The 22987-nt window shown below is 39.7% G+C and overlaps 1 protein-coding gene across 2 annotated transcripts in view; it reads right to left on the bottom strand.

Moving 5' to 3' along the window:
- Positions 1-3763: 3763 nt before the first annotated feature.
- Positions 3764-22987, bottom strand: part of LOC121434765 (RUN domain-containing protein 3B) — a 158332-nt gene continuing 139108 nt past the window's right edge. The window contains exons 9-11 of one of the 2 annotated variants that reach the window (XM_041633726.1): positions 21305-21451; positions 9236-9357; positions 3764-6280 (exon numbers count right to left, since the gene is read on the bottom strand). In XM_041633726.1, coding sequence (XP_041489660.1) covers positions 6135-6280; positions 9236-9357; positions 21305-21451 — 415 coding nt within the window. In that variant the 3' untranslated portion in view covers positions 3764-6134. The remainder of the gene's footprint in view (positions 6281-9235; positions 9358-21304; positions 21452-22987) is intronic. The other variant, XM_041633727.1, reaches the window with a different exon arrangement.

Raw genomic sequence — 22987 nt, 5'->3', positions numbered from 1 at the left:
ACGGAGGGGCTAGAATTCCTGAGCTCAAAGACAAGGTAGAGAAACTGGGACATTCCAACAGGTCAAAAACATTAAACAACACAGCAAAAAGATCAAATTTAGGATCATGAATATTAAAAAATGTGAAGAATTTCCTTACAAAAGCTGAAAACCGTTTTCAATGAAAACATAGCAGATTTCCTTCACTTGGGCAAAGGGATGCTTCTGCAGACACAGGAGGTACTTAGAAGACCAATTAGACGATCCCAGACAAGAATTTCTGTAATTAAAATTAGAACAAAGAGAATATATTGATGGAAATTTAAGAAAACACAAAATATATTGAAAGTAGGAAGAAATAATCACCAAGCCACATATGAAGATAGGACCCTTCAGGACAGATGTATGAAGACAGGACCTTCAAGATGACATCTTAACAGAGATTTTCAATGCCGGATCTTGGAATAATGTCCTTCAAGTTTTAAAGAAAACAACTGCGTACCTCATCTACGCCAGCAAAGCTATCAGTCGCAGTTGAAAGAGAAAGGAACCTTCCATGACAGAAACAGGCTGCAGGAATTAACTAAACCTGCTCTGTAGAAGATACCTGAAGGAATTCTTCGGACTAAATAGAAAGGCAAACATGCCCACCAGGCCCTGTAAACCATTTGAGATAAATGTTAAGCAAGAGAGGAATAAGAAACACCAAATTCTAGAAAATCAACAAGATGACGGAACATAAATATACATCACTGGACAATCATTCTAAATTAAGGGTCTCAATCCCAACACCAAAAAAGAAACAGATCAATAGAGAGTATTAAAATGCAAGACCCATCCTGTTTTGTTTTTGTCTTTGAGAACCTTACTTCATCTTAAAAGACAGATAGGACAGATGCTACCCTAGGGGGACAGGATAGAAAGACGTATTAGAAGCGAATGGGAGCAGGAGTCAAACGGGAATCACTTTTAATATCTAACAAAATAGACTTTAAACCAAATCTACTCAGAAGAGATAAAGACGGCCACTTATTGATTAAGCAATCCACCAAGAAGACATTAAAATCCTAAACACAGATATCAAGTGTGGGTCTAATTTCAAAAAACAGACTCTCGTAACGGTAAAGTCAGTAGTGGAAGATTGTGACAGCCCATTCTAATCTACTGATGGATCATTCAGGCCAAAGGAAAACAGAACATATGAATTAAACGAGCTCATAGAGCAGATGGGTTTAACACACACCTACCTAGCATCCCACCTGAACACTGCAGCGTTCACAGTTCCCCAGGAGCCCATAGAACTCTATCTAAAATGCACCATCTATGAGGACAGAAAGTGCGTCTTAAAAACAGGGAAACTGAAAAAGCTCCTAAATTCTATCTGTCCACAATGGACTGAGAAAGCTGCAAATCAGCAGCAAGAGGAAGTACAGAACAGTCGCAAACTCATGGAGACTGTGACACCGCTGAATGATGGACTGGTCAATGATGGGGAGATCAGAAAAACCAGAAGTTCCTAAAAAAAGAAGAAAATGAAAACACAACCACAAAACCCTTAATGACATACCCCAGGGACTTGGAAAAACCAGAAAGACTGAACTAAAAATCAGGTCGAAATAAATAACTAAATCAGAGCAGAAGTAATGAAATGGAAATGAAAAATACCCAGAATTAATGAAACAAGGTAGTTGTTTGATAAGTTAAAAAAGATTAACTAAATTTGCCAAAAGCATGAAAGAAGACCTAGATTAATAAAATTAGAGATGAAAAGAGAGCCATTATGATAGATACAAATGAAATTCAGAAATTATGAGAAATCTTAGAATACATATTATATATGTGTGTATATATATGTGTATATATGTGTGTGTATATGTGTGTATATATGTGTGTGTATATATTTGTGTGTATATATGTGCATATATATGTGTGTGTATATGTGTGTATACATGTGTGTATATATGTGTGTGTATATATGTATATATGTGTGTATATATATGTGTGTATATATATATAGTCTGCTAAATTGGGAAAAATCTAAAAGAAAGGGATGACCATTTTAGACACCAAAGCTGCATAAAGATACAATGAAAGAGAAACCGGTAGACCAATCTACTTGGTGAAAATAAATCCAAAATAGCTTCAGAAAACATCAATCATTTTAGAAAGAATATTGCAGGAGAGCAATATTAAAACGTACAGATCATTGTCATAATGAAACTATCACATATAACAAATATATGACATTTAATCTTTTAATCTACTGGGTTTTTTGAGACAGGGGTTCTCTGTAATCTACTGGTTTTAACGTACTGGGTGACACAGCTTTCCACAGTGATTACCGCATTTGATTTATAATTCATATTATACAAAGAACAATTTGCCAGCTTGCTGAAGCATGTTATTAGAGTCTGAGGTTCACTGCCTGCTGCCTGGTACAAGAAAAGGAAATTAAACATAATTTAGGTCAAAATTTGTCAGAAAAAAAACATTGTTACAACACACAGGGGTGTGTGGGGGAGTCAGGAAGCACACTCATGTAGATATGTAAATGATCCGTACTGTGATGAGAAGGGATTCTTTGGTAGGAATTCCTGAGTCCATGATGTAGGAGGGTCATCTGTCTATCTGTTACTTTCATTGGTTAACAAATAGACTGCCTTGGCCTTTTAATAGGGCAGAAAATTAGGTGGGCAGAGTAGACAGAACAGAATGCTGGAAAGAAGGCAATGAGGCAGACGCCATGCTTCTCCTACCCAAGACAGATGGTGGTTAGAATCTTCCCAGTAAGCCACCACTTTGAAATGGGATAATCAAGATAATCAAGATGTGAGAGTTAGCCAATAAGAGGCTAGAAATAATGGGCCAGGCAGTGTTTAAATGAATACAGTTTCCATGTAATTATTCTGGGACTAAGCTAGCCATGTGGGAGCAGAGCAGGACGAAAAGCAGGCCTGCTCGCCTCGTCACTACAAGTCCATTATATATCACGGGCTGTAGGAAGTTAAGGCCTCCCAGGCCAAGAGGACTGCCTGGTGCTGTCAGAGGTGCTGAGCGTACCTAGCCAATGAGGGGTGACCACACGATGTCAGCGGATCAGAAGGCCTGGGTGCTGGGAGGGTATATATGGTTCTTCCTGCTGTATCCCAATGTCTGTGTCGCTGATGTCACGCCTTCTCACCCCCTCCCCCAAGGAAGACGTTAGGGCCCAGCTACAATGGGCAATGTCCTGATACTTGTGGAAAGTTCCAAGAAGCACCCTTGAGGGGGATAAAAAACAAATTTGTCCTATAGTCAGTGAATTTTAACCTTACTAGTGCAGCCAGATCCAAATTGTAATTACATCACATGGCCACAAGATGACCTATCAGCGTGATTTCAGGAAGATGACTATAATTTTTTGGGTGGGGAGGTTGCCTGTAAACCACTAATTGATTTAACTTTATCTTTCCCCTATCCTTTGGTGCTTGATAAATTTAGAGTATGTCAGACTTTCTGTCAATTGGAGGAGTTGTGATGTCACTAAGAGATAGGAATTTATCTTCATTTAGTCCCTGGGACCACTGTCCTACATGTACTCAACAATTCTCAAAATGCCATGTGGTCTATAAAGAGTATTTTTTAAAGTAATTCGGCTTGAATAAAAGGATTTCTTCAGATCACATTCATTAATATTTTGGGTATAATTAATCCCCACTGTTCCCAATATTTGATGAAATAGAAGTTAGCGAACACTTGAAACGTGTAATTCTTTTCGTCAAGGAATAAGACCATTACTGTATTATTAAAAACCTTTAATATACATGCAGCAAATATAGTACATCAAGGCAAGAAAATAGACATGGAAAGATAGACATAACCCAGCATTCTCCGCAGGGTTCTGAAAATGAAGACTACCACTGAAAACACACATGGAAAAGTAGACATAACCCGGCACTCTTTGCGGGGTTCTGAAAATGAACAAATGAGACACACGCTGCTTATTCATGCAAACATTTATAAGCTGCCCTAGCTTGACGTGAACTGCAGAAACCTGGATGCCATAGCAGCGGATGGATCTGAGACAAGGGCTCCGGGCATGGAGGCATCCTCAGGTGTCAGGTGTCAGCCTGCAGCGTGCAGCAGGGTTACCTGGGCTACCTGCACAAGCTAGTGTTTCTGTCAGACAAATCTGAGAAAGTGTACCAGTTAGGGAATCTTATATTTCCTTCTACTTTGTAAAAAATGTATGAAAAGATCTTAACAAGGTTTTAATATATGAAAGAATCATAAATGTCAGGTGAGAGCAGTCATGATGATAAAGCATTAAACATTCAGATAGTTCTTAGGAAGGTAGAGGTGTGCCCATGGCCAGCCTAAGATCCCCAAAGTTCTCCTGACCGTCTGTTTCCTCATGTACCCTCCCTCAGGCCCCATGGTCTTCTTTTGTTCTTCCTCACAATAATTAAAAGCATCTTTGGACACTACTTTTTTTTTTTTTTGACAGGGTTTCTCTCTGTAACAGCCTGGGTTGTTCTGGACCTAGCTCTGTAGGCCGGGCTGGCCTTGAACTTTTAGAGATCTGCCTGCCTCTGCCTCCCAAGTGCACCACTACGGCCTGTCTGTTTTAATGCAGTGTACATTTTTAAAGAATGTATGCATTTGTACATGTAGTAAAGCCTTCAGCTTTAGGAAGAAAAGTCTTGGTGTATTCTGATACATCCGATATGAAGTCTGTTATGAGCTTCCAGGCCTCCTTTGCTCCAGAAATGCCTCCTTTGCCCTGGAAATGCCTGTCTGTACTGCCCCGCTGCAGGACTGGTCACAGCACTATTAATTACTTTACAACAGGAGACTAAGCACCGAGCACTTCCGAGGACTCCCTACACTTTGGACAAGAAACGGCCATGTGAGTTCAGCTCTCTTCAGACAGCTTTCTAGGAGGAACCGCTCCCTACACATCACAGCTGCTAGGTTTAAATGTAAAAATCAACAAACAGAAACGCCACGTGAAGTCCCCAGTAAGGATCGTGACTTCTTGTAAACAACATAGAAAACTTCTTTGGCACACTGTTTTCCTCATCTCACGCACTATAGAAAATATACTTCATTTATTTTCAGTATGCTGGAATTTTTAGGGACACGTGTAGCTGTTTCAAAAACTGCAGATTTGGAAACACGGCTGTAAAAAAAAAAACTTTTCCCACAGATGTACAGACTTTTTAAACACTAGGAGCAGTTTAAGAATGAGGTCGTGGTATAATGGTAAATGGTGCGAAGCATCCACAATACAGTTCACTGTTGCACACGGGGCAGACAGCAGTGTAGCTCTGACATACAATCACAGTCAGGTATGCTGGTCACGCGTAAGCTCTTCATTTAAAAGCTTCTCTAATCCTTAAACTTGAAAGTTGTGATGTAAGTAACACCTTTCCAGCATTTGTTCTGCATTTTGGAGTGTTTCCAACTTCTCAGGCACACCTGATCACATTTAAAAATTGGTAATTTCAAAAGAAAATCCTGAGAGAGTAAGTCTAAGAAATGGATTTCTTTTCTTAGATATAAAATGCTTTTCCTAAGTCAGCAAATGCCTAAAAAGGTACATATCTACAAAATTTATGAAATGCTACAAGTTGTTACCACATGATAAATGATAAAAGAATCACTAACGGAGCCATTGTGCCGCTGTGGCTGAGCGCCTCCTCCGGTACAGACGCATCATGGGGACACTGGAACTTAGGAAATACTTAATGAAATTAGTCAGTTTCCTTCTGTGCAAATTTAACCACCAAATAAAGGAGTGAAAGAAAACACTCATTTTAAGTCTCGAATAAAATCCGAGCTCAACTTTTACACACCAAGAAGCATTTAAACAAATTTATAAAAATCATTGAGTAATAACTTTGTACAGTTTACAATGGATTCAAACAATCTTTGTTTCTTTAAAGCCTATTCAATTTTAACATCTTCAATGACACATGTAAGATTTTAAAAAGAAAAACAGCAGGTCTACTGTGCTTTCCCCTCAGACTTTACTCAGGCTGGGCTGAAACCCCAAACATCAGAATGCCACACATGTACCAGAATAATATAAAATCTCAAAGACCTCCCCAAGCAGCCAAACTTATGGAAACCGAATATTTACAATCAGAAACTTTGGGCTTTTGTGTAGTCTTTCAGGATGGAGTCAGGCCTGGGCTCGCCATCTCGGCTGCGGGGCTCGCAAGGCAGTCATTGGATTTTAGGCTCGTTAGGGACTTGTAGCTCGCCACGGATGTTAGTGACCCACAGAGACCAAGCAGTGAGGGGGTATCTTCTTTACCTGGAAGTTAAGACAAAAATCACATAAATGTAACAGCCTCCATGAATCACACAGCGAGATCATAAAACCATGAAAACTCCCACAGCTTTTGAGGGCGTGAAGACGTATCCACGTGGCTAAAAATACTTCACCTTTCTGCAGTTTTTAATTTCACCTTTAAAAGCATTAGCGTATTTGAGCTTCTCTTAAGACGTCTTGGTATAGATGTTCGAGATGATGCATTCTAGAGCAAACGTGGAACGCTCATCTTTTGTTTGCTTACTTCCTGAGACAGATCTCTTTAGGCCACCCTGGCTGTCCCGGATCTCACTACGTGGACCAGGCTGGCCGCAAACTCACAGATCCTCTACCTCACACGCCTCCCCCTCTGTTTTTGACAATATATTCACACTCAGTCATCCAGTAAAGGAAGAAGAATCCTCAGCTAAACAACACTAACTGTGGCCAAGCCAGAGAGATTTGGGAAGGCCATATATACATTAAGAAGGGCATAGCTGGGAGGGTGTAGCGCATGCCTTTAATCCCAGCACTCGGGAGGCAGAGGCAGGCAGATCTCTGTGAGTTCAAGGCCAGCCTGGTCTACAGAGTGAGTTCCAGAACAGCTGGGACTACACAGAGAAACCTTGTCTCAGGGAGGAAAAAAGGGCATTAGAACCAAACTATCCTGATCAGACAATGCTCACTTTACATGCATTGGGGGCTAAGTTTTTAATTACATATACACACACATACATGTTTTAATTATATAATTTTATGTTATATATAAATTAAACCATATATTATATTATATATTACATGTAAATTTCAATTATAAATATTTAAATAAATGTATTTTATATGTAATTATAAAAATACATATTATATATTTTTAAATTTCTTATGTTTATGTGCCAAAGAGTGTATGAAAAGACAACTTTCAGGAGTTAGTTCTCACTTTCCACTAAACATCCCCAATGAAAAGTTGAGCATGAAGAAGTTCTACATTAAGCTTTCATCCCTGGCCCGAGTGTGAAAGGCTCTCAGCAGCCTGACACATGTGAAATCCTGTCTTAAAAATAAACTAAAAGCCGGGTGGTGGTAGTCCACGCCTTTAATCCCACTCGGAAGGCAGATCTCTGTGAGTTTGGGGTCAGCCTGAGTTCTAGGACAGCTAGGATTACACAGAGAAACCCTATCTCGAAAAACTAACTAACTAACTAACTACACATGTACATACATACACAATACATAAATGGATAAATAAAATAAAATATTCTGAGAATACTATGAACAACCAAAGTCACTCTTATTATTTTTTACAGGTAGACAGGGGGAAAGAGCAATTAAAAAAATGTATACTTAAAATCTAAAAGAAGCAATTAAAAAGTCTGAAAAAAAAGAAATTGAGAAAAGTGATTTGATTTATAATATAATCCAAAGGAATGGAATACGTAGAAGTAAATTTAACAAAATAATGAAATAAATACACAGTTAAGTTTTTTTTTTTAAGATAAGCCAGGCAGTGGTGATGCAAGCCTTCAATTCCATCACTTAGGAGGTAGAGGGAGGCAGGTCTTTATGAGCTCCGAGGCCAGCCTGGTCTACAGAGCAGTCCCAGGATAGCCAGAGCTGTAACAACACAGAGAAACTCTGTCTCGAAAAACAAAAAGCAATTTTTTTTCTTGGTGGCCTACTCAGGACAGACTAGACAAAGGCTATTCTCAGGCTTAATGACAGCAACTCTCCTCGCGATGAGTGGAAGTAATGCAGAGATCTACGGCGGTGCAAGACGTTGAGAATAAAAAACAATTAAGGGCTCAGCCCTGACTAAGACGTTTATACCACGTCAGGTCAAGTGACATTTGCAGAAGGGGGAGCAGGCAGTACGTAAGAACCAGAAGGTACTGAGCAGGCCTGTGAAATGCCAACTTCTAGTCACAATACGGCCACAGCAACCCTGAGCAAATGTTCCTACCGGCACTGGGCTCACATAAGGTGGGACCTGCACAGTCAGCCATGGAAAGGCAGAAGCTCACAGGGCCCTACCACATACTGCTGATCTCTGGCGACATAATGGATTCAGGGAGAAGAGCAGGGACCATAGCTTCCAGTGTGAGCACACGGGGCTCTGATGGATAGTTATACCCACAGGGTCACACAGACAGCCCTACTTAAACTTTGTGAGACACAAAACAACAGTAATGAATATGAGAAAAATATTTGTAAGGAAGAGGAGGGGCCTACAGGTACGAGAGGGAAATGAGAGGCTGAAGGGACAACCAAAATGTATTAAAACATGTATGAAATTGTCAATGAGCACAATTTATTAAGAATAAATACATTTTAATTATATTTCATGATTTGCATATATGCATGTTTGAGACATATTTGTAAATCCCAGACACGGGAGGCAGAGTCAAAAAGATTCTAAGTTTAAGGCTGGTGTGGGCTACCGAAGAACGCTTTGTTCTCAAGAGACCAGATATGTTAATCTCACAAATACCAAAGTCACTTCCATCCTGTCTTAGGGCCACTATTGCAGCATGAAACACCATGACCAAAGGCAAGTTGGGAGGAAAGGGTTTGTTTGGCTGACACTTCCACATCCTAGTTCCTCACTGAAGGAAGTCTGGGCAGTAACTCAAAGAGGGTAGGATCCTGGAGATAGGAGCTGATGCAGAGGCCAGGGAGGGTTGCTGCTTACTGGCTTGCTTCCCCACGGCTTGTTCAGCCCACCTTACAGAACCCAGGACCAGCAGCCTAGGTATGGCACCACCCTCCATGGGCTGGGCCCTCCTGCAACAATCACCAATTAAGAAAACGCCCTACAAGCTTGCCTACACCTTAAGTTTATGGAGGCATTTTCTTAATTGCAATTCTTTCCTCTCAAATGACTTTAGCTTGGGTCAAGTTGAGTTAAAACTCAAATGACTTTAGCTTGTATCAGGTTGACGTAAAACTAGCCAGCACACTTACCTTCACCGACGAAATTCAGTGAGTCCTGTTTCCCATCTCCGTCTTGTGAGTGGCTGGGATCCAGCGAGGCCTGAGAAAGGCTAACTTCTGCTGATAGCTGGTCAAGGCTTTGGTAACTCTTACTGAAAATAAGGATAAAAAACTATTAAAATTTCTTCTCACTACAGAGCAGACCTTATGACCGTCCTCGACAGTGTCATGTCTTAAAGTTGTAACTCATTTCCTCACAACATCTTCCCTAAACTCTGCCTTCATCATGGATTCTGTGATTTCCATTATAGTTTTCTCCCTATCTACTATGGAAGCTTATCTATGTTCATTGAAAAACAGAAAAGAGTAATAATTTCCCAAGCAAATTAACATTATCAAATTAATTATCTATTATCTAGACAATTAAAATAGGAACTTCTAATCTAAGTAATACTACCAATAAAGAAACAAATGGGACCAGGCAGTGGTGGCGCACATCTTTAGTCTTTAATCCCAGCACTTGGGAGGCAGAGGTAGCTGAATCTGGGTTCAAGGCTTGCCTGGTCTACAGAGGGAGTTCCAGGACAGCCAGAGAAATGGTGTCTCAAAAACAAAACAAAACAAACAACAAACAAAAGAAACAAATAGCATAATTTAATAATGACCTATCATTTCAAGTGCTTCAGGATTCTTCAGTGCCTTCAAACAGCTGTTCTGCAACAAAATAGTTATTGTACACTCCTGCAATTTAAAAGTTAAAAAGGCTGACTAATAAATAGCTATGTATTAATATACCATCAAGACAATCAATCTCCTCTCATCTGTTTCAAGACCCTTTTGTATTAGGCTAATTACTTAGAAATTAATTATATCAGAGCATATTTCAGTTAGAAATCAAAAGTTAGTGAATGATTATTATTATTAGCCTTTCCTCAAATTCAGTTTTCAGTATAAGGCCAATAAAGATAAAATCAGGTTTGGTGTCCTTTGTAGCCCATGTAAAATCAGAATTGATCACTGTTTACCAATATAAGTGGACTAAGAAAAGGTTTTTCAAGCTGAATGTCTTTCATACAATAGTCAGATCCTATGTAAAATCCACAAATAAACATTTTATTATAATATTTACAGGAAAGCACATATGAATCAAATGACCTCTTTTTATAGTTGTCATATGCAGACGTGGCCACAGCGTTGACAAAGGTGTATATACTAAAGGTGTTTTGAAAGCTGGGTACGGTGGCACACACCTTTAATCTGAGCACTTGGGAGGCAGAACAAACGGATCTCTGTGTACTCAAGGCCACTCTAGTCTATACAGCAGGTTCCAGGCCACCAAGAACGACACAGTGAGACCCTGTCTCAAGGAAAAAAGTTTGGAATGCTTACATCCAGATATTATCTTATGCTAGTTAGGGCTCTTAACTAAATGAGGAAAAAGAAAAGTATTCCTTTACTAAAAGTAGATTGTATGTTAATAATAACTTGAACACAAATTACATTAATAATAACAACCAATAAATCTACTAAAAATAACACTATAAATTGGTTTTGTATTTATTTCCCATCAATCTTATTAAGATAAAACTTTATAGGCTGCCATAATGATGGAATACATTTATGAGGAATCCATTTTTTTCTCTTTCTCTCTCAGAAGGGAAGAATGAGATGGCAGAATGGCTTTACTAACTTACAGAACCGTGTTCTCAATTTGTAGTAAGATGACTTCTTTAATGTTTTGTGTACAAAAGTCCTTAATTATAATTTTAAATCAGGAAACCTCTGATAGAGAAGATAATGCATTTATAAGCTACATGTTACACAATAAAGTGATACCCAATATTTATAAAGCACTTGGTACATGTTAAAATACAGGGCTATACGTTTAAATTAAATGTATATGATGCCACACATATGAGCATATGCACACATATAAAATTTTGTTTAGTACTGAGCAGTACCTTAGGATTTAGCTTATTACTATCTCTGTTTCGTTGAAAGGAACAGGGTCTCACAAAGAGTAAACTGACCATTTGGCCTGGCAGCTAACTGTTCCTCTAGCTCCTCCACCTCCACTCTGGCATCACAGAAGAACCTGCCATCCTATGCCATTAGCTGAGAACTGTATTAAATTATTCTGTCCCAGTAAATTTCAGTTGGCTTTCATTAAAGTCATATGTTGTGAGTTATAGAGGAGGGTAAGAATGTGGGGGTCCGTTTTTGATGTGTGTATGCATGCCTACACCTGTGCACGTGCACACACCAGAGCCGGCCTTCAACTCTGTTCTATTGTTCTCCACATTACTTGAGGTGAGGCTGCTCCCCGACATGCAGGCTGGCTGTTTCAGCGAAGTTCACTCTTGAGATCCAGCCTCACCCTATGCTTGGGGTTACAGAGATCAGCAGTTGTTAGAGAATATTCTTCTACACTGTGTGAAGATGTGTCACTGTGATTGCTTTGATAAAAAGTTGAATGGTCAATAGTTAGGCAGGATTTCCAGGCACAGAGATGCTGGGAAGAAGGGTAGGAGATGCCAGGAGACACAGAGAAACCAGGATGGGTAATATGAAGATAAGGTAATAAAGCCATGAGATAGAAAATGAATGAATAGACAGGGACTAATTAGTTATGAGTTAGTTAGAAACAAGTCTAGGCTATCAACTGCACTTTCGTAACTAATATAAGTCTTTGTATTATTTTTTTTTGTGAGCTGGCGCCCCTCCCATCTCTGCTACAAGCAGCCATGTCCAGCTCTTCCACATGGGTGCTGGGGATTCGAACCCAGGCCCTCATGCTTACAGACCAAGCACTCTTATCTACTAAGCCATTTTCTTGGCCCAGACACTGCCTTCTAATAAGTAATTTTAAACATTTCTTTACAAATTATTTTCTATGTTTAACATGCAGAATTCTTGCTTTTAGACTGGTGGCTTAAGATGAGTTTCTGACACTATTTTCATGCTAAGAAATGTGTTGATATTTTTAATTTAAAATTTATGTGCAGAAACATTTCAAAACAAAAGGCAGGAATGTACTGAATACCATAACAGAGTTGCCAGCACTGTTTACAACAGTCTACAGGTCTGCTGCTTGCTGGAGGAAGGGAACTGTGAAAGATGCCATTGTAACAATGTCAGATGAGCTTCCCCTGAAGCTGAAGTCAGAGGGACTGATGCTGAAACTCCTTTAGTTTTTCCCAGTTAGTGCCAATCCTTGAGTTTATAGTTGCTACTTAATCAAGGGAGATGAATATAGAAACAGAATTTGGAAACAATGATGCTTTAAACAACAACAAATACTTCCACCCCGAAATTAAACCTTTATTCACAAGACATGCATAGCAGTACCTTACTGTACACTCTACCTCCTTATTGAAGACAAGTGTAAACCCACCAGCAGGAAGGAGACCTTAGCTTCAGATGATGAATGATGTTTAGATTATATGTTTTTACCCAATTTCTAAAAAGACTCATTCTCTTAAACATTTGTAGGTTTGTAGTAAACTATCTATGGAAGTTCTGCCATTGAAAGGCCAGAGTTAAGTCCTGAATATTCTAGATTCATTAACATCATGAGATTTAAATGTATCCAGAGAGACACATAAACTGATACATACTGCTGTTTCTCAGAACAGAATTTTTAAAATGTAAGTAGTTTAAGGTCATAAAAATGAGAATCCAAGGCAGCAAGAAGCACACCTTCTATAACACAAGAACTTGTAGTTTAATACATGTTACTATGTCACTAAATATAATTTAAATTGGTAAGACTGGAGTCATGTTGGGCAAGGATGGCACACATCTTTAATCCCAGCACTCAGTAGGAGGACAAGAGGATCTCTGTGAGTTTGAGGTAAGCCTGGTCTATGGAGCAAGTTCCAGGATAGCCAGGACTACACAAAGAAACCCTGTCTTAAAAAAACCAAAACAATCAAGAACGGTGTCATAAGTCATGGGTAATCTCTCAGTCAATGATTAGAAACAATTGGTATACCTTTTATATTATAAATTTTCTCAAAGGATGTTCTAAAGTAAGTAATCTGTGTTATCTGGTAGTCAGTGAGCAGCACACTGTGTAATACAGAGGGAAGTATTATCCACAGGGAGAAGAGAAATCATGAGCAGGATTGCTACAATCCACAGACCCAGAGACATTAAGTAACAAGGAGGGCTCTGGGGGATGGACAGATCTCCCCGAGAAGGGAGATAGAATAGATTATGTGGGTGGACTGGAGGCAGCTGGAGACAAGAACAAGAGGAATGAGGTGGAGGAGAGAGGGAGAGAGGTAGAGAGAACACACACACACACACACACACACACACACAGAGAGAGAGAGAGAGAGAGAGAGAGAGAGAGAGAGAGAGAGAGAGAGACGACTGGAATTTCAGGGCATATGGGGGAAGATATGGAAACAGTACAGTTTCCGAAACTCCCTGGAATCTATGAGCATGACCCTAATAAGGACTCTTAGTAATGTGGGTACAGAGCCTGACCAAACATCTATTGCCACCAGGCAAGAGTTCCAGTGGTGGGACTGGGAAAACCTTCAATCTTCTGTCGTGGCTGCAGCATGTGCTGAGGCAATGTTGTTTCAGAGCTTGGTAGACTGGTCTACCTTGAGGCCCACACCAGGAGAGGAAGCTCATGCCCCACACTGCGTAGATGGCCAGGAACCAGAAGCTGGGTGGCCTTGAGACCTAGGGTAGAACCAAACACTGACCAAAGAGGTGTGGGGTGGAGGATGGGGAGTCAATAAATTGATACCTAATGATAGTCTGCTATACTCGACAATATGGGATGTCCTTTTGTATATTACGTGTTGCTTTTATTGGTTAATGAATAAAGCTGTTTTGGCCAATGGCTTAGCAGAGTAAAACCAGATGGAAAATATCTAAACAGAGATAGAGATAGATAGAGAGATAGAAAGAGAGAGAGAGAGAATAGGCACAGTCAAAGGAGATGCTATGTAGCTGCCAAAGGAGAAAGATGCCAGAACATTACCAGTAAGCTACAGCCTTGTGACAATACATAGATTTGTAGAAATGGGTTAATTTAAGATCAAAGAGCTAGCTAACAATATGTCTGAGCCATTGTCCAAGCGGTGTTGTAATTAATATAGTTTCTGTGTGATTGTTCAGGTCTGGGAGGCTGGGATACAAAAGGACAAACTCCACTTATGTAACGGCACTCCACATGGGGCAATGCACATCCATATAAAGCCTAAAAAAGCTTTAACAAAAATACTTCTAGAACCACAAAAACAGGAGTCAATTGCAGCTTCTTGGTAGCTGCAGTTTTTCAGATAGGCTCTGCTTTCTGCAGGCATGACTTTTTTTTTTTAAAAAAAGTTTTTTAAAAAATAAAACAAACTATCTTTTTTTCATTATACATACCAATCCAAGTTACAACTCCCTCCCCTCTTCTCATTCCCTCCACATACCCTCCCATCTCACCTCCATTCAATCCTCAGAGAGGGTAAGGCACATTGCTTTGGGGAAGGTCCAAGGCCCTCCCTACTATATATAGGCTGAGCAAGGTATCATCCAAAGATAATAGGTTCCCCAAAAGCCAGTGCATGCAGTAGGGATAAATCCTGTGCCACTGCCAATGCCCCCCCAAATCTGGGAGTATGGGGGTGGGGGGAGAAGGGAGAGTGGAAGGGGAGGGGAGAAAGGAAAAGGGAGGAGAACTTGAGGGAATGGGATAGTCAAGAAGGAGGGAGGACAAAGATGAGATCAAGGAAAGAGATATCTTGATTGAGGGAGCCATTATGGGGTTAGCAAGAAACCTGGCTCTAGAGAAATTTCCAGGAATTCACAAGGATGACCCCAGCTAAGAACCTAAGCAATAGAGGAGAGGGGGCCCTATCTTGACTTGCCCTGTAGTCAAACTGATGAATATTGTAAATATCACCATAGAACCTTCATCCAGCAGCTGATGGAAACAGAGGCAGAGACCCGAATTGGAGCACTGGACTGAGCTCCCGAAGTCCAGTTGAATAGTGGGAGGAATGAGAATATGAGCCAAGAGGTCAAGACCATGATGGGTACACTGAAACAAGCTACCTGGGCTAATGGGAGCTTGCCAACTCCAGCCGGACTGGGAAGGAACAAGCATAGGACCAAACTAGTCCCTCTGAATGTGGTTGACAGTTGCATGGTTGAGCAACGACTTCTTTAAGAGAGAGCTTCCTGGTTTATGTTGGTGGCACAAATGGCTTTGGCTCCTTCAGGAGGTCCTGCTATGGAGCACTTAAGTGGGGTTTGTGATTAACATGTTACTAGTTGCTTAATAGCAACATAGACTCCACTGCGTCCCTGGAGCTGGAGTGGTGAGCATGGCTTGCAAAAGTGGTAAACATACCTCTGCCATGTTGCACAGGACAGGCAACAGGCAAAGCTGCAGTATTAGACCTAGCCACACCTGCTTAGCATTTTTAAAAAGTGTTCCTGCTCAGAATAGGATTACAGATTCACAGTAAAGACAGATTCAGACAAAAAAAAAAAGGCCTCTAACGGGCCACAGTAAGTTTAATAAAGGTGCATGGGCTTCATACAGAGAGGATAAAATTTAGAGTCATAGATAAAATATAATTTAAGGATATTAAGCTGAGGTTCTTAAAGAGAAAAAAATCATCATGGGCCATAAAAAGATGGAAAATACACAGGGAGGGTCTGGACATGCAGGACCTACAAGATGGAATGGTCCTTCAGCAGTCTTGTTTCAAAAAAGAAACTGCCAGAAATTTTTCAGGACACAAAAGAAAGCAACTCATGAACTTTGTCAGTTCAAGGCAGAACAGATTTTCAAGTTTCCTGATTCACTGAAAAGTCTGTCAGATATTATAAGTCTATAGCTTGAAGATGGATGCTCCAACATTACAAAAGAACTTTGCATGACTGTTCAGGCAGCGAGATCTCTCTGTCACTTCTAGAACTTTGGAAGTTGCTTATAATGCACTTCCTGTTTTTTTAGGTAATATTATCTCCTTCCGGGTTCTTTAATGGAGTGGAAGACAGATAGTAATAATTATAGATTTCCTTAGTTATGATAAAAGACAAATTAGGTATAAAACTTTAGACTCGCAAAGATAGGATAGATGATAAAATATTTTCCTTAATTTGCCAAATATAAATGAAATAAATATTGCAATTATGATTCTTGATTGATAACTGTTTTGTTATATGTAATTTTACTATGTTAAAGTTAAAACCTTTTTATTAATTTGGACAGAAAAAGAGGTATGACATGGGATGTCCTTCAGTATATGTGTTGCCTTTACTGGTGAATGATTAAAGCTTTTTTGGCCAATGGCTTAGCAGAGTAAAGCCAGGAGGGAAATCTGAACAGAGACAGAGAGAGAATAGGTGCAATTGAAAGAAATGTCATGTAGCTGCCAAAGGAGAAAGATGCCAGATCATTACCAGTAAACCATATCCTTGTGATGATACATAGATTAATAGAAATGGGTTAACTTAAGATGTAAGAGCTAGCTAGGAATATGCCTGAGCCATTGATCAAACAATGTTGTGATTAATATAGTTTCTGTGTGATTATTCAGGTCTGGGCAATTGAAATCAAAGTTTTGTCTCTGCTTATAACTCATAAATGGGTGCCTAGCCCAATTATCATCAGAGAGGCTTCCTCTAGCAGTTAAGTGGAACAGATGCAGAGACCCACAGACAAACATTAGGCAGAGCTTGGGGAACCCTGCAGAAGAGAGAGAAGAAAGACTGTAGGAGCCAGAGGGGTAGAGGACACCACAAGAATAAGGCCCACAGACATCAACTAAGCAGGCTCATAGGGGCCCACAAACTAAAGTGGCAATCACAGAGTCTGCATGGGTCTATGCTAGGTCCTTTGTATATGTTGTGCTTGTTTAGCTTTTTTTTTTTTTAAGGTAAGATTTCTCTGTGTAGCACTGGCTATTCTGGAACTCACTCTGTATGTAGATCACACTGGCCTTGAGCTCACAGAGATCACCTGCTTCCGCCTCCCAAGTGCTGGATATACACCACTACCACCCAGCTTATATTGGGGTTTTGTGGGACTCCTAACAGTGGGGGAGAGATATCTCTGACTCTTTTGCCTGCTTTTGGGACCCTTTTCCTCATACTGGGTTGCTTTGTCCATCCTTAATAATGAGGTTATGTGTTTAGTCTTACTGCATCTTATTATGCCATGCTCACTTGATGTCCCTGGGAAGCCTAATTCTATTCTAATGGGAAACAGAGGAGCAACGAGTGGATCTGGGAAAGAGTGGAGGTGTGGAGGAAGGGAAGGCTGTGGTTGGGATATATTGTATGAGAGAAGAATGAAGAAAAAATTATGTGCGGGATATTCACAGGCATGCATATGCACATGGACACATAGAAGTTATTTCTAATTCTTGCTTTTTGTAGGGATATATTTAAATAATAAAATTGTTGGGCTGGAGAGAAGGCTCAGCAGTTAAGAGTACTGACTGCTCTTTCAGAGGACCCAGGTTCAGTTCCCAGCCTCCACATGGCATCTCACAGCTGTAACTCCGGTTACTGGGGATCTGGCACCCTCACACAGACACACATGCTCACAATGCACACAAACAGTACCACCATTTTCTTTTGGTTTCTACAAATTGTAATAGCCAGTTTCGTAATCAAACTGAAACCTAACTCAGGCCTATACTATTTAGTAACAACAAGCCAAGTGTCAGCCAACCCCAGAGGTCCCCTCGTCATATCACCCCCAAACAAGACCAATCCCTCTTCCCTCTGCATTCAAGGGAGGTTCATGTGCAGCCAGAACCACTCAGATCATATTTCTACTGTGTTTTCTGCTCGCTTTATGAAAGCCACTTCTTCTGCTGTGGGGTGAGTGTTCTCTGAACTTGGTCCTAGTGCTGCCTAATTCACAAATTTGCTGGTAGCTCAAGTAAGTGCTGTTTAAGCCCCAACTTGACCCAAGCTTGCTTCTGAAACCTTCTTATTGAATACAACTTAGGCTAGTTGGTAGAATACTCTCCCAGGCATGTGCATCCTTTGCAGGAGAAACTTAACACCAAAACTACTGAACTGTAGGGCCAGCTATCAAGAGAGCTGATAATGCTTGTTAAAGAAAACTAGCCATTCCCTCCATAATTTGTAGGTTCTCATCAAAGATGGAAAGGTCTACTTAATCTCAAACATGATTTAGAGAAAGTTCCCTATCCTGGAAATCCATACTTTAACCTCTAAAAGTGAAGTAACTGGGATTACATATTCAGAACTATTATGGATAAACCAATTTTCTATAAGATTCAGAAAGCAGATCTTTGAATGTGAGATAGGTATGCACTCCTCAGCATGGAAGATTAATGAAGAAAAGATCATGTCATCTATTAATACTTGCTGAGAAGTTATTAAGTGACAGTCAATGCACTTAATTGTTAGATGGGGATTATGTATTATATGTACAGAAAGAGAAAGTTAAGGAAAGGAAGCACCATTCAGTATCACAAAGTAATCAATGAGGAGTGGTTATTGACAATCACTATGTTTGAACTCCAGGTCCTGACTCCTCTGTACCTGCACTAGATAACAGGGTCATCTAAAAACAGTAAGAACATAATGAGGGCAAGTCAAGTTAATGGGATAATACTAGAAAAGGGTACTTTGCATCCTCAGTTGATGTTGTGAGTCAAGAAGCACAAACTCTAAATTCGTGCTGAATAGACAGGCTGGCCTCCTGCCTTTGTTTCAAGACTGCAATTCTTGGACTGCTGCGATATTGCTTTGTAAGTAAGTCATCATTATACATGCAGATGTAAACTAGTAATAAACATGCCACTGTGGTTCTTCATTTTAAACTTTCATTTATTACTACTATTGTATGTGTATGTATGGGTTCACGGCTATGCCAGGCCCACTTTGGGTTCTTTATTGACTACAATAGGTATCATGTGACTGATAAAAGCACACACATTCTGTTGAAAATATTTTACCTTTTCACAATAATGTAGATAGTATAAAGAAAGTCTTAATTTAGCAGATTTAATGCAATCCCAAATATGTGTTCATGTTTATGTGTGTGGGTGTCAGTACCAAACCTATAGACACAAGGTTGGTTGGATACTATTCCACAGGAGCTGTCCACCTTGTTTTGTGAAAACAGACCTAAGGCTTCCCAGCTATGCTGGGCTGCCTGGGCAGAGAGCTCCAGGGATCCACCGGACTCTGCCTCCCCAGACTAAGTACGGCCAACCATATCCAGCTTTTTCCATGGGAGCTAGGGATGAAACAGAGGTCTTCACGCTTGGAACGTTCTACACTGTAATGACTGTGCTCTGCCCACTGTCCTGTCACAATAGTGAGCACATGTGTATGATACATAGATAGGTGTGCATCCATGTCTGGGTGCACTACTGTTCACATGCATAATTTTCAGACAGGGTCTCTTACTGAACATGGAGTCCAGCTGGCCAGTGGGTTCTCTGCCTCCCTAGTGTTAGGATTACAGATATGTAATCCTACTGGCCTATATATTGGTGAGGAAGATCCAAACTCAGGTCCTTGTGCTTCCACAGGTGGTCTATCAACAGAGAATGCCTACAGCTCATCTCTGTAAATTTAAGAGCTTCTCACATCACATATATAATAGGTATACTACATATTTCTATAAAGCATGCTTTTAATCATAAATTATGTTTTTATGATTTATCAATATTATGCAAATATTGTTTTTATTAACTCATTATGACAAAGAAAGGTAAAATTATACTCAGCATAGGTTATAGCTCTGTAAACTTTCTTGTTTTGTTTTGTTTTGTTTTTGAGACAGGGTTTCTCTCTGTAGCCATGGCTGTCCTGGAACTGGCTCTGTAGACCAGGCTGGCCTTGAAGTCACAGAAATCCTCCTGTCTCTGCCTCCCAAGTGCTGGAATTAAAAGCAAGTGTCACCATTGCCAGGGTACTGCAAACTTTTATATAAGTATATAAAGGAACTCTATGCTGGTTTATAGAATGCCCACAGCCAACATCTTGAGTCATACTAAAAATTATTTAATAGATAAGAGTTCTGATTTATTCCACAAAGAGTTTATTCACCTCTACTTGCCTCTAACAATCAATGAGTCAAGAAAGAGCTCAAGTGTCTAGTACTGCTTTTAATTAACAAAAGGTCAAATTTAATTTGTACCCTAACCTTGATAAACAACAACCCCCAACATCATGAGAATAAAGAAGGTGGAAGTCATGCTTCTGCTAAAACAAGATGCAGAAAATCTAGATGACTGCTAGACAGACGAACAGACAAACAGAAACTAAGGTAACTCACTAGCTCGTAGGGCATCCTAAGAAGCAGAAGTGAGAATGTGTGGGGCCAGTGACTTCTCAGCTCAGGGCTCCACAGAAGGCAGATAAAGAGAGTGGGGAAGAAGAAGGGAGAGGAGGAGGGAGAAAGAAAAAGAGCAAAAGGGAGACATAGGTGGGAAAGAGATAAATGAAGAAGAAATACAGTAGAAACAAACGACAAAGATAGAAAAGTGGTAAACCTGAAAAGATGATAATAGAGCTTGATTTTTCAAAATGTAGATTATCTGAGATTTTTGCAGTCCACTCAATATTGACACATCCTGACCAAAGAAAAGGCTGATTAGGACAAAGAAATTTCAGCCCAGAGGTAGAGTGATTGTATGATAGCTTCTAAAAATTAGATGGATTAAAATTAGCAAAATTCAGGCCCACTGAGAGCTGTAACTTTATACTTTTAGGAGATGGACTATTTTTAACAATCTGGAAAATTAATTCCAGGCTACTACATCCTAAAGCTAACATTTAAAAATAAATGCATCATGAAAACAAATCTATAGATACAGTGAAAGACTGACCAGAAATACAACAGAAGCAGGAGCTTCGGGTCCAACACCACTACCTAGGAATTCTTCAGATATCCCGCTTCCCCAGGGCGCCTTGGTTTTAAATGTTCAGACATCTGCCTGTGTCTTAAGGGAGCCTCATCAAAGGAGTCCTAAAGCCTATCTTTGCTAAATAATAAGTTCAGAAAAATAACCGAGATGCCAAAGTGGACATGTTTTGGTACAACTAAATATGTAATTAGTTGGAAAAAAATATTACACTTACTCATACCACTGTTTATTGTGTTTTCGGTAAAGCAACGTATCCAAGGCAACAGCATTGACATCCAGAGCTCCTGGGGAAGGCCACTGGTTGGTGAGGTGGGCAGTTAACTCTTGTCTTGATCTTAAATCATTATTCTTTAGCACAGTCCTGTGAATATTAAGATGGTGAGTGCTTTTGTCTTTATTCTCTTTTATTCCCTCAATGGCGGGGAACCTAACTGGCCCCTGAGTAATCACTTACAAATGGTATGTCTATAGACTGAGCAGAAACAGCAAGGCTGCCTGGGCCTCGGACTCTTTCATCTCCCGCAGCACATGCTTTTCAGACTTTCTGTGCTGGTTAAGATAAAGTGAGGTGCTGCCAATAATTAAAGGGTCCATCAGCACTTTAAACCTAAATCCAAAGCAACAGTATTCTAGACATAGACTATCAGAAGCTAGCTAAAATATAGATTCCATGTCTAAGGAATAATAACTCAGAGTAATAACTAAAAGCAATTTAATTCAACTAAAAAGATCAGTTAAATCAATTAAAAATAGGACTATTAAAAACTCATGCAATATATTTAAAAGAATATTTCCATTTAAAAGTTATCCTTTACTTATTTTCCCTTTTAATTTTTAAATTTTTAACTGTGTCTGTATGTGTGTGTCTGCATGTGGTATGTACATACGAATACAGTGCCTTTTGAGGCCAGAAGAGCCTTCTGATTCCCTGGAGCTGTCTGATGAGGACGGTGGGAGCTAAACTCGGGTCCTCTGCATGAGCAGTGCTTGCTGCTTCTAACTGCCCAGTCATCTCTGCAGACCCATAATATTTTTGACAGAAATGACTACTAACAGTTTCATGAAAGTAATGAAATCAATATTAATCTGTAACACTTGCTATAATCAACTGGCGATGTTTCACCATGCTTTTCTTGACTTATTATAGAATTGTTACTTGACTGGAACAACTTGAAAAAGAATTGGAGTTTTGGTAAAATTTCAATTAACACAAATCAATTGACTATTGTCATGAGACTAATTCAACATTGGAACTGATTAAAGAGAATTTAAAAGCAATGGTCTTACTGTATCTCTAAAATTCTTATAGAACATCTTGGCTGCATGCATTCTCAAACAGGAGCTTATGATTTTTGTGTACTAAGATTCCGAGTCATCAATCAGGAGCAGGAGGTGATGGATGCCTTCTACTAACCTCCACAAATCATAGTCCCATTCTGGAGTCTAGAGAGGGGACGGTGCGTAGCTGGCGGCACAGTCCTGCACTAAAGATTAACCGCCAGCAGGGTCTACAAAATAACCACGTTTACAGTTTACTTGTTTAAATGATCAAGGGTATACTTCTGATTTTACACAGTGTATAATAACTGCAGAATTTAAGAATATGTGTCACTATATGCAGAAAGAAACATCATCTAGTACAAACACTAGATCTTGTCTCATTAAGCTAAGAAGTTGGTGAGAATGAATCTTACTAAGGTACCCTGGGCAGCTGCCACAAGTCCTATCTCTGGAAAAAAAAAAAAAAACAAAACGTAAAACTCATTTAAAAGGCTTTCACATTGTTTACCTACTGCAAATAAAACTTTACAGAAATCCTAGGATTGTTAGAAAAAGAAGAAATAAGGATTATTGGCCTGATAATCTACCACAATACACTGCATTATTTTGGGTTTTT

This window comes from Microtus oregoni, unplaced genomic scaffold (assembly GCF_018167655.1).
Source record: "Microtus oregoni isolate MIOR12 unplaced genomic scaffold, Mior012 000044F_ref0000062, whole genome shotgun sequence".
Classification (NCBI taxonomy): domain Eukaryota; kingdom Metazoa; phylum Chordata; class Mammalia; order Rodentia; family Cricetidae; genus Microtus; species Microtus oregoni.
Note: the sequence above shows the minus strand (reverse complement) of the source record. Positions and strands in the feature narration are given on the sequence as shown.